Source organism: Poromitra crassiceps, assembly GCF_964638095.1.
Source record: "Poromitra crassiceps genome assembly, chromosome: 6".
NCBI classification, from domain to species: domain Eukaryota; kingdom Metazoa; phylum Chordata; class Actinopteri; order Beryciformes; family Melamphaidae; genus Poromitra; species Poromitra crassiceps.
In genome coordinates, this window is record NC_139627.1 from 61,492,765 (window position 1) to 61,510,111 (window position 17,347).

The window sequence follows — 17,347 nt, forward strand, 5'->3', positions numbered from 1 at the left end:
ATCCCCCCCGGGATTCTTCAGGAGACGTAGAACCCTCGCTATATATACTAGGATGAACTGATGATGAGTGACGTCATGACTGACGTCACACTTGGGCTTGACTGACGTCACGGGGCTGATCAGGTAATACAGATATGACGGCCTCTCCCTCAGCTTGGAATTTGGTATGGAAACCTCACTTCAATCCTGAGAGACCGGTCGGTAAGGTTTAACAAGAGACTTTATTTAGCAAGTGGCGTGCATGGTAAGTACTTTAGCGTATGACTCCATTGTAAGATGGCGCTCCTCTTTAGGCGAGAGGGCGGCATCTATTTGGGCTAGAGAGAATCTTAAAGTCTTTATTTACAGATCAAACACACTGTTGTTTCGACAGCACAGTGTTTTCAGTCAATGTCAAAGCTTGGATGATGTCAACAGTGACATCAGCGGGGACGTCATCGGTGATGTCAGGCGTCGTCGTTGTGGTCCTTTGGCGGGCTTTTCTCCTGTATTGTCGTGCGGATGTTCCCGAGGCGAGCCAGCAGGCCCTGGTAGTCAAAACAGCCGCGTTTGTCGCCGAACGGGTCCTTCATGTTCTTTCCCTGTAGATGCAGCCTCTCCTTGCAGACTCTCTCATAGATATCATAATACTCTAGGAAGGACTGCTCCATCTTACTACACAGATCTTTGGGACAGGGAACTTTGCCCTCCAGCATGTCGCAGACAGCCACCCTGATGGTCTCGTGGCGGATGCACTCGTTGTATTTCTTGCTGGCCCCCGGGTTGCGCTCCTTCTCGTAGCCAGGCTCGTTGTGATAGGGGTTCTCCGTCATCAGAGACTGGATGGAGATGAGGACAGTTGAGAGATTCTGGGCTGGACTCCACGCTGGGCCATCCCACGTCCCCAGGATGCTGAGGCAGACTTTTCCGTTGCGGTAGAGGTTGGGGTTGAAGCGGACGGTGTTGTTTGCGGTAGTGATGAGCGTGACCTTCGGCGGCTGGATGGGGTACTCCGGGGGGCAGTGGAATAGAAAGAGGAAGAAGCCGCCTTCGTACGGCGTGCCGGACGGCCCGGTGATCAGTGCGTGGATCTTGGTCATATCTACAGAATCAGGAATGACAAATATTCCCGGAGGAGGGTCCTTATAGATGAGCTTGATGTCTCTGCTGATCCTCCGTATGCTCATCATCGTTGACTTTTGAGGTTCGTAGTCGTACTAATCCACCATCTACTGCCTCTATTTATACCACCAGCACGGTAGGATTTATGACATCACTGATGACATCACTGATGACATCACTGATGATGTCACTATTCACCATGATGTCAATCATGCGATGTCAGAAGGTCGATGACATCATCAGTGCTCTTATGCCCTCACTGATGTCAGAATATTCACAACATCATGATGGTCATTGTGATTGTGAACCCTTCTTCTCAAGTATGTGTCTTTGAAATGTTTCTGTGACACTTGTAAATACGTCCGTATCGCTGATTTAGACGGCTTGGGAGCCAAAGTCGCAGGCAAGTCTATGTAGGGAGACGGGACTCTTGTAGGGTAGCATAGTCTACATGGAAAGAGGAGAAACGGGGCTAGGAGTCAGTCAGCCTTCTGAGTGATGTCACTCGAGCAATAGAGAGTCAATATTGGACTGATGTAAGTCATATGCCCGGTCACGCCCACCTCCGCCATATTGTTGACATTTCCGTGGCGCGCTGTCAAAAGTGACTGACAGCCTGGTGCTCGCAGCAGCAGAAGACCCCAGCATGGACGCTAGCCACCGTTACTATGGTTACTAGCCTATTTAATACCGTTTTTACTACGTCAGGAGCTATTTCACAACAGCAGTCAGAGGATCTGACCCAACACAGGAGAGACCTATGGCTAGTTAGGATAAACAGGCAAAACTTTCAAGCAACTCCACACAGCAAAGTCTGTTCACATCATCAATTTACCACAGGTACACATTGACGTTAGCTAAGGGAAGAGTTTGTACCTCTGTCTGCATGTCTGTCTGTCTGTCTGACTGTCTGTCTGTCTGCCTGTCTGCCTGTCTGCATGTCTGTCTGTCTGTCTGTCTGTCTGTCTGTCTGCCCTCCACAACTCTCCCTGCTCTTGTAGGCTGAGGGCAGACCCAACCAAACCAAAAAACTGTAAATCATTGACCCTCCCACTCTCTCCAGTACCTTCTGTCTCTCTCTCTCTCTCTCTCTCTCTCTCCCTCTCTCTCTCTCTCTGTCTGTCTGAGAATACCACAGGCCTCTCACCCCTCGCTCCAGATTTAGCCCTCAGCCCTGTCCCACACTCTCACACCCAGTTGTCCGAGGCGGCAGGGACGATCGGGCTGGTCTCCCTTCCTTCTTCACCTCCAGTTCTTTCTTTCCCTCTCTCCTTCCTTCTCTCCTGCCCTCAGCCTGCACTCTTCCCTCTCTTCTTCTCTGGATGTGGTAGCAGGACCTTCTGGATGTCCACTGTGTTGTGGTCTTGGGTTTGATGCCCGGAGCCTCGCCTGGTGGTCTGCTTCAGGACAGGCCGGCCTCCCGCTCCTCCTCCGCAGCCATGGAGCCTCAGGCAGAGGTAAGACACCTGGTCTGGCCTGGAGGTTTGTTTGTGTTGGTGAAGAAGCGGTAACCAAGCTCTCTGTGTGTGTGTGTGTGTGTGTGTGTGTGTGTGTGTGTGTGTGTGTGTGTTGGTGTGTGTGGCTTTGTAACTGAAGCTGCAAATAAACTTAATTGCCCCCTCGGCCCAAAGCCTATTTCTAACTAAGCAAGAGGCACTTGAGCTTCCTAATTAATTAATTAGCAAGCATGTCTTCACATGTATTCTGTCTTCACATGTCTTCACATGTCTTTCTGTCTTCACATGTCTTCACATGTCTTTCTGTCTTCACATGTCTTTCTGTCTTCACATGTCTTCTGTCTTCACATGTCTTCTGTCTTCACATGACTTTCTGTCTTCACATGTCTTCTGTCTTCACATGTCTTCTGTCTTCACATGTCTTCTGTCTTCACATGTCTTTCTGTCTTCACATGTCTTCTGTCTTCACATGTCTTTCTGTCTTCACATGTCTTCTGTCTTCACATGTCTTTCTGTCTTCACATGTCTTCTGTCTTCACATGTCTTTCTGTCTTCACATGTCTTTCTGTCTTCACATGTCTTCTGTCTTCACATGTCTTCTGTTTTCTGTCTTCACATGTCTTTCTGTCTTCACATGTCTTTCTGTCTTCACATGTCTTCTGTCTTCACATGTCTTTCTGTCTTCACATGTCTTCTGTCTTCACATGTCTTTCTGTCTTCACATGTCTTCTGTCTTCACATGTCTTTCTGTCTTCACATGTCTTTCTGTCTTCACATGTCTTCTGTCTTCACATGTCTTTCTGTCTTCACATGTCTTTCTGTCTTCACATGTCTTTCTGTCTTCACATGTCTTCTGACTTCACATGTCTTTCTGTCTTCACATGTCTTTCTGTCTTCACATGTCTTCTGTCTTCACATGTCTTTCTGTCTTCACATGTATTCTGTCTTCACATGTCTTCTGTCTTCATGTCTTGGAGACAATTGAAGTGGATGGTGACCAACTGTCATACGTTAAAAAAAGGCTCCACAGTAATCCAAGTCCCCAGAAGCCCCAAGATGCCGAGGTGAATTGAAAAGACATTATTTACAATCTGTTTTTAGCAGAAATCTTCATTGCTGTGGGGTGGTGGGGGTACGGGGGGGTCTCTCTGGAGACTTGGATTACCAGCAGTGATTACGCAGTTTGGAGCCTTTTTTTCTACATTTGAAAGGTGTTCACCTTCAATTGCTTAAGAGAATTCTGCAACGGTGTTTTGCTGTGAAACTCCAGGCTGTAACTTCACCCGTCCTGCATCGGCATGGGGGTAAATATTAAATAATGACTACATTTTCATTTTTGGATGAACTGTTCCTTTAAGGAGTTGTAGTAATTCCAGAAATATAGAAATATAGAAACACGCGCGTGTCTGTGTGTGTGTGTGTGTGTGTGTGTGTGTGTGTGTGTGTGTGTGTGTGTGTGTGTGTCTGTGTGTGTGTGTGTGTGTGTGTGTGTGTGTGTGTGTGTGTGTATCTTGCTGAGTCTATCTTGGTAGCTGATAAGCTGGTGAGCTAGTAGACATGTGAACAGTATGTTTGAAAGAACTTCAGTGATGTGCTATGTGAGATTTATTGGAGTTCTAGGCATATTCCCTTACACACATATAATAGGGTTATAGAACTGATATGACTATGGGAGAATCCTGTACACTTTTTACCTGACAAACAGCCACATCAGACTGTAACACAGCCAGACCAGCTCCTCACCTTCATGTACACAGCCAGACCAGCTCCTCACCTTCATGTACACAGCCAGACCAGCTCCTCACCTTCATGTACACAGCCAGACCAGCTCCTCACCTTCATGTACACAGCCAGACCAGCTCCTCACCTTCATGTACACAGCCAGACCAGCTCCTCACCTTCATGTACACAGCCAGACCCAGCTCCTCACCTTGATGTACACAGCCAGACCAGCTCCTCACCTTGATGTACACAGCCAGACCAGCTCCTCACCTTCATGTACACAGCCAGACCAGCTCCTCACCTTCATGTACACAGCCAGACCAGCTCCTCACCTTCATGTACACAGCCAGACCCAGCTCCTCACCTTCATGTACACAGCCAGACCAGCTCCTCACCTTCATGTACACAGCGACCAGCTCCTCACCTTGATGTACACAGCCAGACCAGCTCCTCACCTTCATGTACACAGCCAGACCAGCTCCTCACCTTCATGTACACAGCCAGACCAGCTCCTCACCTTGATGTACACAGCCAGACCAGCTCCTCACCTTCATGTACACAGCCAGACCAGCTCCTCACCTTCATGTACACAGCCAGACCAGCTCCTCACCTTGATGTACACAGCCAGACCAGCTCCTCACCTTCATGTACACAGCCAGACCAGCTCCTCACCTTCATGTACACAATCACTCAAACAAGCACTGGCACGAGGGAAACCCGACACAACATTCAGTTTCATTAAAGAAGTTGTGGTCACAGGGAAGGTAACTTAGCTCACCTCAGACACTCGGGGTCTATCGTGTTTACACCCTGTGGTCAAGTTTGACTGAAACGCTGTAAAGGGACTCGACTTGACCCGTTACTGTGTGGAACTGAAAACCCCGGCGGAGACATTTTACACCAGAGACCTTTAGCTTGGTCTTCTAATCCAACTGACAACACACTCAAAATACTTCAGCATCAGAGGCCGTTGAATCAGCGCTCACACTAAATGTCAGGAAGTTGACACGGTGGCGCTGCAGAAACTCGATCCTGACGGAGACACCGGTTGCCAGACATCGATCTTTTAATACATGGAATTATTTGCAATGAGGCCATGAATGCCCAGGGACGTCCTAGTATGAAGACAGACTACTTAGAGATGAACAGGAGACTCTGGCACCCTTTACACCTGGCATTAAAATGTGTTTTGGGTGATCTGATTGGAATCAGATAGTGCTTGACCACATGAAAGTACAGGTGTAAATGCACCCAAGACAGATTGAGGACGGATTGTGAGCCGATCGGTCAAACCACCTCCCGACGTGGTCACATGGTCAGGGACGTATTGTGACCACATTGAACACGATGCTAAATGCAATTGTCTTCGGCGAAAATAGTGACCTAAGCCAGTGGTTCTCAGCTAGACTTGTTGATGTCGTGGCTCAGGATGACCTCTGCTCTGACCATTAACCTCTGACAGTTGACCAACAACGAGCAGCACCTCTGTCTCCTCTGTGTCACAACCACACTCCCAGGCTGACAGCAGGCAGCCTGCAGGGATGTAACAGAGGCAGAGGCTTTGCACTAGTTTGATCACCAGTGTGCTCCAGTCTCCATCATGGAGGGACATGGTAGAATTGCCTATTAGTTAAATCTAAATCTAAATCTATGCTCTCTCCTCCAAAACACTTTGAGGTGCGACTTGAAAAGATTCAGTTCACCTGAGCAAACTCTTAGCTAGCTAACTAGCCAGAAAACACATAGATTTTAATGTGAACGTGCTAACGCTAGCTGCTAGTAGACATATGTCAGCTAGTGTGCTAATCAGGTGTGTTAACAACAAGACAGTGATGGCTTAGACACGGTTTACGCTAATATGCGCACGAGATACAATTTGTTCCCTCAATTGGTTTCCTCTTTTCGTCTGCACAAATTGCCAAAACGTGCCCTCAAAATAGTGATATTGTGCTCAGGATATATAATCCATGAACTCACCACGAGCTACTCAGGAGCCACATTGGAAGAAAACAATCTTTGCAAAATAATAATAATAATCTAATTTAAAAAAAACATCCCTTTCCTCCCTTTACTGTATTTCTTTTAGATTTGTATGTATTTATTTCAAGTACTGTAGGACTTGAAAGAGCCACAACGACCCATAAAGGAGCCGCATGTGGCTCTAGAGCAGTGGTTCTCAACTGTTCTAGCCAACATCATCAAAGACACCAGCCACCCCGCTCATACCCTGTTCTCACTCCTCCCTTCCAAAAAACGCTACCGGAGCATCAAATCACACACCACCCGTCTCAGTAACAGCTTTTTCCCCCAGGCAGTCAGGCTGCTGAACAGTTGACTCACACACACTGCAACGCACTGTCACTTTGTTGTGCACCATTATTGTATTGTACTGTATCGTGGTTTGTGTTATGTCTACACGCACTGTGTACAGACATGTCTGTATCACGTGTAGCCTACATAGTTATGTAGGTCTACACTAGGGCTGTCAATCTCCCTCTATAATCAAATTCGAATTTCAGTGCTTTATACATTTTAATATTCGAATTATATTCGAATATTTTAATTAATTTTTAATTGAATTAAAAAAAAAAAAAAAAAAAATTTTGGTCTGAGTGAATTGTTGTCTTCTCTTATGTTATGTTCTGATTCTAAATATAGCTGAATCTTTGGGTTTGACCAAGTAAAACTTTTTCTAAGCATTTACCAAATGTAGATGGAAAAGTGAATGGTGGATGAATATTCAAAATAATATTAGGCTTATCACAAATAGTCCAGCAATGATGTTTATTTAAGAAAACATGTTCCTTGTACAATGTACATATACATTCATTGCATTAGAAAATAGGTCAGATAACCAGAGCTTAGTTAATATTCATCAGTGATGTATTGGTGCTGTCTGAAATGCTAAAATAAAATAATTGATAATAAAAAAAGACACAGCCTTTGTTTGAGCTCCTTATCAATAAACAAATAAGTAAACTTTGCCAAAACAACAATGAGCCATGAACAAAAAAAAAATCAGTCACGTATTGCACTTAAGAGCTACAGGTTTACATTCAGTATAGCAGCTTCAACAGTCAACTTCAGTTAACAATGAATGAACATACATTTTAAGAGCTACAGGTAGGTTTACATCAGTATAGCAGCTTCAACAGTCAACGTCAGTTAACACTCTTTTCTTCAAGTATGTTGTCAGAACTTGTCACTGTTCTAGTGTTCTAAAAAAATATATATATATATATATATATTAAAAAAAAATATATATTCGTTTTTTAAAAATAATAATAATCGAATTTCGTTCATAATTATTAAATTCGAATAATATTCGAATATCAAAATTCGTTTCAACAGCCCTAGTCTACACCCTTTTTCTGTCGGTCTTTGTGACCATGTCCTTGTGTATGTAAGGCTGAGGGTGCTCAGAGCATAAAGAATTTCATTGTATTATACATTGTATTATACATATGACAATAAACTACTTAAACTTGAACTCATCATGACCCACATTTTTCCTTAGTTATTAAGTCGCGACCCAATTTTCAGGATTTAGCCTAACTTTGTAGCGTCACTTCGCAACAAGCTAGCATGGCATGTTGGTACCAATGGATGCCTTAGGCCTAGGGTCTTCTAGTTTCATACGGTACCAGTGGTACCGTACAGTACCTTCACTCTGGCTTTAAGAATGAGCCCGCTACAGACTCTGAAAGACAGCGTCCTCAATGAGTAGAACTTATTTTCCACATGCACACATCCGTGACCCACTCAGAACGGCCCCGCGACCCACTTTTCAGTCCCGACCCACAAGTTGAGAAACAGCTGCTCTAGAGCCTCAGATTGAGTATCATTGTTATAAAGAATCAGCTAGTTAAATCGGCTCATTTTATTTGAGGGTGGGTTGGTACTGTATACGCAGTGGAAGTGCTCCCTGCCAATTTTGCTTTGGTACGTAGTGCTACTTGGTTGGAAAAGTTTGGTAACCCCTGGTCTAGATATTCCAGACTATCTCCGTTTTGTGCTGTACTAGCGCAGGAGAGAGTCTGGCTGCTCATACTCTCACTCTGGTATAGCGGGGGGGGGGGAAAGGCTCCGTTATCTTTACAACCCTCCAACGAAAGTAGCAAGCAGGCTGCTTTATTGCACAATCCAAATCTTCAAAACGTGCTTCAGCGTGCAGCAGCAGCGTGCAGCAGCAGCGTGCAGCAGCAGCGTGCAGCAGCAGTGTGGTTGTGGTGGACGCGTTGGAGAGCGACACACAGGGAGCGGCTCCGACTGAAATGGTCGACACCAAAGTGCTTCCACTGAGTCAGACTGATATAGATATATATGATTTCACTGATGTCAAAGAAACTATAGGTCCTCTGTTCCACATCTTTTCCATGGGAGCTCGGCTTTCTTTGGGCCGCAAGGCATTCTGGGTATTGAGATGACATTTGTAGACGGAAGCTCCCACATCACCTGCGTACTTTAATTAACAGTCTTTAAAGTGTGTGTGTGTGTGTGTGTGTGCGTGCGTGTGTGTGTGTGTGAGTGTGTGTGTGTGTGACGTGTGTGTGTGTGTGTGTGCGTGTGTGTGTGTGTGTGTGTGTGTGTGTGTGTGTGACGTGTGAGTGTGTGTGTGACGTGTGTGTGTGTGTGTGACACGTGTGTGTGTGTGTGTGTGTGTGTGTGTGTGTGTGTGTGTGTGACACGTGTGTGTGGGGCAGGGGGGGTCCTTGGTGGTTTGTAACCTGCTGACTGTCTTCCTCTCCAGGTTCCGCTGTTTGAAATGGATGAGGAGGAGGATGAGGATGGTCTCATGATGAAGGAGATGATGAGGACCAGAGGTAAAGGATAAAGCATAGTAGCCTAAAGCCTGTGTGTGTCTGTCTGTCTGTCTGTCTGTCTGTCTGTCTGTCTGTCTGTCTCTGTCTGTCTGTCTGCCTGCCTGCCTGTCTGTCTGTCTGTCTGCCTCTCTGTCTGTCTGTCTGTCTGTCTGTGGCGTGGGGGTAAGCATAGCCATGCATATACAATAGTATCTTTGTGACTCTGTGTGTGTGTGTGTTCTATGTGTAAGCAGACTGACTGAGCTGCAGCAGAGTGTGTGTGTGTGTGTGTGTGCGTGCGTGTGTCTTTGTGTGTGTATGTGCGCCCCCTGCAGGCCAAGAGCCAGACATGTTTGTATACATGAACTTCATGAAGGCTCACTGCTGCTATGACGCCGTCCCCACCAGCTCCAAACTGGTCATCTTCGACACAACACTACAGGTACACACACACACACACACGCATGCACACACACACGCACGCACGCACACACACACACACACACGGACGCACATGCACGCACGCACACACACGGACGCACATGCACGCATGCTCACGCGCACACACACACACACACACACACACACACACACACACACACACACACACACACACACAGTATTTAGTTGTTTCTGTGGAATTATCAAAGTTATTTCATATGGAGGTACTGTATTAACTCTAATATTGTCCCAGGCTTTCATTTACCACCGCTACGTGGGCTCAAAAGTCGCTCGTCCCGATCGCGACTCTTCTCGTTCCCTGGCCCCTCAATGGTGGAATGAGCTCCCCCCTTCAGTCAGAACGGCCCAATCACAGTGCCAATCTTTCAGCGGAGACTAAAAACTCACCTTTTCAGGCTACACCTGGGCCCTTCTTGAACTAACATCTATACAAAAAAAAAAAAAAAAAAACTACTAATGCTACATGTTACTTATTCCTTCTCAAACTACTTCCTACATGGTGCTAGTCTATCAAAATATCTTAGCTGTCCATTGAATGTGTTGCATAGTGGTTTTCTGTACTGTTGACAAATTGTAATAAGTCGCTTTGGACAAAAGTGTCTGCTAAATGACATAATGTAATGTAATGTAATTTACCCTGACTGTATTTCTAATCCCCTCTTTGTACCTCCTTGTTTTCTGTTCTGCTTCTGTTGGTTGGTCTGTTAGTTAGGTTGCCTTTTTTTCTTTTTCTTTTTTTATTGCAATTCATTATGATAATTACGGTAATCGACAACAGCACTCCAGAGATGATGTCATCGGTGAAGTCAACTCGAGCAATTGTGATGTCATCAGTGATGCAAAGTTAAAAATGTGCTTGAGCATGCCAATAGGGCAGGCTAGTAAATATGAGTTTTACATAGACATGGGATTTTGACCAACTCCCTCAATTTAACTGAAAATGCATCCATCCGCGTGTGTGTGTGTGTGTGTGTGTGTGTGTGTGTGTGTGTGTGTGTGTGTGTGTGTGTGTGTGTCAGGTGAAGAAGGCCTTCTTTGCTCTGGTAGCGAACGGAGTGAGGGCTGCTCCACTATGGGACAACAAGCTACAGTGTTTTGTAGGTGAGCTATCTCTCTCTCTCTCTCTCTCTCTCTCTCTCACACACACACACACACACTCCGCCGGTTGCACCAACTGGTCTTAACTATGCCTGGTCGTAACTCCTACGTCGGTCTTAGTTAAGACCATGGACTTACGCCTGTTGCACCAACACGGCTTATGTCTGGTCTTAACTATGCTGGTCATAGCAATGCGCGTCCATGTGAATTGCCAGGGAATGCACCCTGATTGGATGATGTTGCAAAAAATGTGCCTCGCGACCTGCTTGGAGCATCACTCTGCCACTACGCTCTATCAGCCACTACTGTATGTGCATCACTACACCCTCCCTCCTCCCACCCTCCCTCGCTCCGGGGGAAAAATGGCGGCGATTGAGCCAGAAAGACAGTCTGAATTAAATTGAATGTAACGTTCCCAATCCCAATATTAACTTCTAAAAAATTTACGGCAACATTTTGGAAGGCTAAGCCACACAACTAGTTAGTTATAATCTAACGTCGTGCTTTCAAAGACGGCGAACTGGCGGTGTTACGACGATGACGGTCAAAAAGGTCTCCGCGGAGATCTCTGTTACAGGCAGGCTCTACGCCTCCTCCTGACCAGGCGTAGGAGTTACGCCTGGTCGTAGTGAAAATAAGGCTTAAGCCGTCTTGGTGCAACCGGCGTAGCTGTTAGGTCGTAAAGTTACGACCAACTTAGCTTAAGACCAGTGTAAGACCAGTTGGTGCAACCGGCCCCAGGTCACTCACTCTATCTGTTATCATCGCACTACATTATCTACAGTGATTTAGCTCCAGTTTCCTCTCCATGTCGGGCCTGCTTAATTAATACAAAGCTCTCTCACTTTGCCAAACCCTGATGGTAACTGTTACTGGTAACTGTTGCATAAAAGCCCAAATATCTTTACAGTATATCCATATGCCTCCTACTATACTTTGGGTTCCAGCCCGGCCCGTAGTTTAGAACCTGAGGTCTGAGGGTTTGGGTTGGTTGCTGTGGCGACCCGGTTTCAGAGTTGACCTGTTTCTCTGTGAAGTTCAACGCTGGTCCAATAACCTTTAACGCTGAGCAGGTCATGGAGTCATGTTACACACACACACACACACACACACACACAGACACACCCCCCCCCCCCCACACACACACACACACACACACACACACACACACACACACACACACACACACCACACACCACACACCACACACCACACACCACACACATACACACCCTCACCCTCTTAAATACTTTTGTTTGGATCCCAAAGTACGGCAACATGAAAGATCCAAATGTTTTGGAAGAAGGTTACAGTATTAATTAATCTCTTTAGGGCAGGGGTGGGCAACTATTTTTCATGGGGGGCCACATGAGAAACCCAGATTGTTGCCGGGGGCCGAACAAATATTGTCATGCCGTAACCCATGGATGGGCAACTTTGATGATAGAGAGGGCCACAAAAAAAATTCTCGTTACCAGATTTTGCTGAGGGCTGAACGGCGCCAGCGCGAAAAATTTGGGGCATTTGAAGCCACGTTTAGAGGAATAACTCATTTTAAATTAACAGTTGTGATGTCATTATGTAAGGGTTAATGCACGACGAGGTGTACATTATCACTTTTTAAGGGACGACGCGAGAGGCGTGAACCGTCCGAGGCAAAGCCGAGGATGGTTGCCAAATTACAGAGGGGTCTGGAGCCGGGCCTGCCAAGACCGAGGGGGGGCCAGCCCGAGACAAGACCAAGACCAGACAAATGCGAGACCATTTTCAAGACCGTTTACAGGCGACGTGACCATTTAGCGTTTACACCATTGCTCTGCTAACAACAAAACAAATCATTATTTAGGAATGATAGTAAAATATAAATGGCTGTACAGTACTGTATATACTCAGTGACAGAATCATTTGATCTGAAACACTTTAATTCCATATCACTGACCTTCTGAAAGGCTCAACACAGTGAACAGAATGAAGCATAAAAACACCTTCCTGCTGATAAATGATGATGGACCACATCTCCCGAGCCAACTTGGTGACCTGTGTTGTCTTCCTTTGTGCGTGAATGTGAGGGGAGGGGCTACAGCGTTAGAAACTTTCTACCTGCAAGGTGATTGGTTGCGATTGAAGTTGGGAATTTTTGGAATGTCTTGGTCTTGTCTGGGTCTCGCCCCCCCTCAGTCTTGGTCTTGTCTTGGTCTCGGGTTAGGTGGTCTTGACTCCAACACTAACTGGTACACAAGGGTTTGGTTTGGTAGTTTGTGACAGGGCAGTAGGCGGGCTACCCAGAACCCGCCGGGTCCCGCGTATAACTCGTCATATAATAACTAGTCATATAACTATAATAACTTGTCATATAACTATAATAACTCGTCATATAACTATAATAAAGAAATAAAACTGACTCTAACAGTCAGAATTACACAGTAGATTGACAGTCACAATGACACAGTAGACACAGACGTTACTGAAGGACATCAGCACAACATGCAGGCTGCATACTTTTAATAGTGTGAGACGACTGAATCAACTTGGCTCAGGGAGGAAGATACTGTGAATCTAGTATACCTCTCTCTCTCTCTCTCTCTCTCTCTGTCTCTCTCTCTCTCTCTCTCTCTCTCTCTCTCTCTCTCTCTCTCTCTCTCTCTCTGGTTCTATCTTTAGTTTGGTCTTTTGGGTCCAGGGTCTGTTGGGAGAGTTGGCAGGGAACTTGGTAATCCCCCATACACCCAGCCCCTGGTTATTTATACACACACACACACACACACACACACACACACACACACACACAGGGGTTGCATAGACTCATTGACGCGTCGACGTCGAGTACCGGGAGACGTCCGCTAGTTGTTACGTGGTTGCGAGCTGCTCCAATGTTTACTAATGTAACATGGATCAGCTGATTGATCCTCAGACAGTGTGGTGTAACATGGATCAGCTGATTGATCCTCAGACAGTGTGGTGTAACATGGATCAGCTGATTGATCCTCAGACAGTGCGGTGTAACATGGATCAGCTGATTGATCCTCTGACAGTGTGGTGTAACATGGATCAGCTGATTGATCCTCTGACAGTGTGGTGTAACATGGATCAGCTGATTGATCCTCTGACAGTGCGGTGTAACACGCACTGCGAAATCCCCAAGCAGCTGACAAGGAAGGAATCTGTATGGCTGAGCTGTTAAGGAAGCCCGGCCGTACGGCTGCTACTGTGAAACCAGGTTGTGACTCAAACCACTGAAACCAGGTTGTGACCCAAAGAACTGAGGGTTCTTGACCCAAATCATGAGAATGTGACTCCCTGGGATGAGATGTTGCCGATTACTGAACATTCTCCATCTGTTGTTTCCAATGTGTGTGTGCGTGTGTGTGTGTGTGTGTGTGTGTGTGTGTGTGTGTGTGTGTGTGTGTGTGTGTGTGTGTGTGTGTGTGTCCAGGTATGCTGACCATCACAGACTTCATCAACATCCTCCATCGGTACTACAAGTCTCCTCTGGTGAGCTGAGCTCTGTCGATGTCACGAAACACACTTCTCAGACAAATCACTTCTCAGACAAATCACTTCTCAGACAAATCACTTCTCAGACAAATCACTTCTCTGACAAATCACTTCTCTGACAAATCACTTCTCTGACAAATCACTTCTCAGACAAATCACTTCTCAGACAAATCACTTCTCTGACAAATCACTTCTCTGACAAATTCAAAACCCCCCCCATTGCTAAAAACGTTTTTCTGTTTTAAAGTTTAAAACGGAATCTGGCTGTCATTAGGCATTGATTAACTGAATGCTATTGCTAACTGTTACTTTGAACATCCATTTGCAATGATTCTGGCTGGATATTAACTATTGTAAATTTGTCACAATAATGAATGCAATTTGTGCACAATGTGTAAATACATTTAATATTAATTGTTTAGGCCTAATTATTTGTAAAGTCCCAACACATTAGAGATGTGTGTAGTTCTTCATAGATTTAGCCTCTTCATTTTGCTCTCAAATGCACCAGGTTGACGAATTTTACTTTAAAGTGTACAAAATCTTCTTCCGGGGGAGAATTCCCCCGGACCCCCCTTGGGTAGCTTGGCCCCCCCAAGCTAGGGGCAGGCCCCCTCTGTAATTTGGGTCTGGAGCCAGGCCTGTGTGTACACACATTTCACACCCTCCAACTGCACTGACAGTTTGCTTCAGAAGTGCTGCTTTTTCTGCCACAGTTTAACAAAAACACAACACTGTAAAAACACAACACTGTAAAAACACAACACTGTAAAAACACAACACTGTAAAAACACAACACTGTAAAAACACAACACTGTAAAAACACAACACTGTAAAAACAAATCAAGTTTTGTTTCCGGGAATTGGGGACCCACTGAGTGGGATTGTAGCGTCTATGGTAGCGCCCATCTTCAAAGTTGGGTTCTGAATTTCCCATTCATTTCTCCAATGTTGGTGCTGGTGACTAGACGTCTGCTCATAGATGTTTCATCTCCTGGTGGCGGGGCAGTGAACAGCGATCTAACAGATCTAAACATAATGTGATGTGCTGACTGTGCAGGTCTGACATGTTGTTTGTCTGCAGGTCCAGATCTATGAGCTGGAAGAACACAAGATCGAGACGTGGAGAGGTGGGTCCATAGTGCCAAAGGTGCATGGATTATTCATTGATATAAATGTCACCTACAGCAGATTAGTGTTGATTTCTTTCTTCCCGTCCTTCTGTCTGCAGAGATTTATCTCCAGTGCTCCAACTCTCTGATCAGCATCACTCCTGAGTCCAGGTGAAGCTGCACTAGGCTTTAGCACACGCACACACACGCACGCACACGCACACACACACACACACGCACACGCACACGCACACGCACACACACACACACACACACACACACACACACACACACACACACACACCCCTACACACACACACACACACACACACACACACACACACACACACACACACACACACATTTTGTTTACTGCCCTCATCACCGCATAGGATTTCTGGGTAATGTAGTGTATTCAATTAAAAAAACGATTCAAAAATCTAAATCCATCCTGTCAAGAACCCAAGCAATTCATTATATACTGTATGCAGGCTTGCAGTATTTAGAGATTTTCAGATGGTAACATTATTATTATTGTATTAGCTTTGCAACAAGATGTTCCTATAAAATGAAAGCAACAATGCTATGGCAATTTATTGGGTCATTAAGTTGCCCTACAAGTTGTAGGTGTGTCATTGAATTTGTGACCAAACCTCATGAAGCTCCTGGCTCATTTAACTTTACAGGAGAGCCACTTTACATCAAAAACGCTTTGTTTTGATTCAATTCAATTATACAAAACCGTATTACTTTTTACTTTTACTGTATTCATTTCTATGTTGGGGCAGTGGTGGCCTAAAGTTTAGAGAAGCAAGCTTGTGACCGAGATGTAACAAGATGTTAAAAGTAAATCTAGAACCAGATGAAACAATGTAACATGGATCTGCTAGCCCTCTAGCTAGCCAGTGGACCAACATTTTAACTTAGGATCTGAAATTTTTTGTAATCTACAAAACAGACATAGCAAGCAAAAGGGGGCATAGTAAGGATGTGCCTTTGAGCAAGGCCCTTAACCCCAACCGGCCCAGTGGAGCTGCTCAGTGGCCAACAGATCAGACAGTGGTTATACTGGTCAGCTTCCAGATGTGAATGTGTGTGTGAAGGTGAACAGGGCACTCCTGTCAAAGAGAGCACTGCTCTCAGTGAGACCCCCCCCCCCTAAATAAAGGTTAACCTCTGTAATAATATGTGCTGCTGTGTTAAAACAATAATAATAATGCTGTCAAGTGAAAACGCTGTAGCACCAGTTGAGGTAATTTTCACATTTGATTCAGTAGAATGTTGTGCATTCTATTTACCATATGAAGCTTTTTCAAAACTAATTGGACAAACTCCAAAATGCTGTTTTACTCATTAAAAAAAGTTTATATTTTGATATAGATACAAAATATATATAACATCCGACAACAGTGTTATGCAATACGCTGTTCTAAAGCCCTGAATACAGAAATAATCTATAGAGAAAAACAGTCTGACACAATGTGCTTGTTACACAAGAATGTCTCTCAAACATCTTTCAGTCTCAAATGTTCTTAACTCATTCCCCGCCATTAGCGTCATTGGACGGCAATAAGTGTTTTCACCATCATGTGATAGATGTCTCTCTTACTCACCTTGTGAAATAGTACAGCACGTCTAAAGGTGTACAGAAGCGACCACGATTGTCTAACAAAACCAGGAAGCAGAGAAAAGCAACAACCTCCCATCAGAAAAGCTCCATGAAACAGCTCCAGGCACTGCTCAATGTGCTGGTCCAAAGCTTTTAGCCAGCCACGTTACAGCCTGTCACTCAAACATGAAGGGTTTTCTTTTCACCACGCTGCAGCTAGGTGCTGACAACACGTCCACAAGTCACTTGTCTTCAGGAATTATAATCCAGTTCCTAAACTCTTGACACCGTGTCAATTTCAGCTGGTAGATTGCGTCTGACCTCCATACACAGACAGTCGCCCCACCGGGCTCCCCTCTCTCAATAGCGGTGTGAATCTCTTTCTGGCACCGGTGTTACAGTAAAAGTTGTGCCCACGGGCAAGTTTGACCGGAAGGGGAAACCATATCATGAGTGTAATACCGGCCAGTATCCGCCATCAGAGACATT

General features: G+C 45.3%; 1 protein-coding gene and 1 pseudogene across 2 annotated transcripts in view; one reads left to right on the forward strand and one right to left on the reverse strand.

Moving 5' to 3' along the window:
• Positions 1-446: 446 nt before the first annotated feature.
• On the reverse strand, positions 447-1,169 carry LOC310778009 (ubiquitin-conjugating enzyme E2 Z pseudogene; annotated as a pseudogene). The gene has a single exon. The product of its transcript is annotated as a ubiquitin-conjugating enzyme E2 Z pseudogene (transcript).
• A 7,908-nt stretch (positions 1,170-9,077) lies between these two features.
• prkag3b (protein kinase, AMP-activated, gamma 3b non-catalytic subunit) overlaps positions 9,078-17,347 on the forward strand; it is a gene marked incomplete at its 3' end in the record, with an annotated part of 12,571 nt that continues 4,301 nt past the window's right edge. The window contains exons 1-6 of the mRNA XM_083639399.1: positions 9,078-9,103; positions 9,418-9,524; positions 10,564-10,645; positions 14,076-14,134; positions 15,222-15,267; positions 15,369-15,420. Of these exons, the coding sequence (XP_083495525.1) occupies positions 9,079-9,103; positions 9,418-9,524; positions 10,564-10,645; positions 14,076-14,134; positions 15,222-15,267; positions 15,369-15,420 (371 nt within the window). The 5' untranslated portion in view covers position 9,078. The remainder of the gene's footprint in view (positions 9,104-9,417; positions 9,525-10,563; positions 10,646-14,075; positions 14,135-15,221; positions 15,268-15,368; positions 15,421-17,347) is intronic.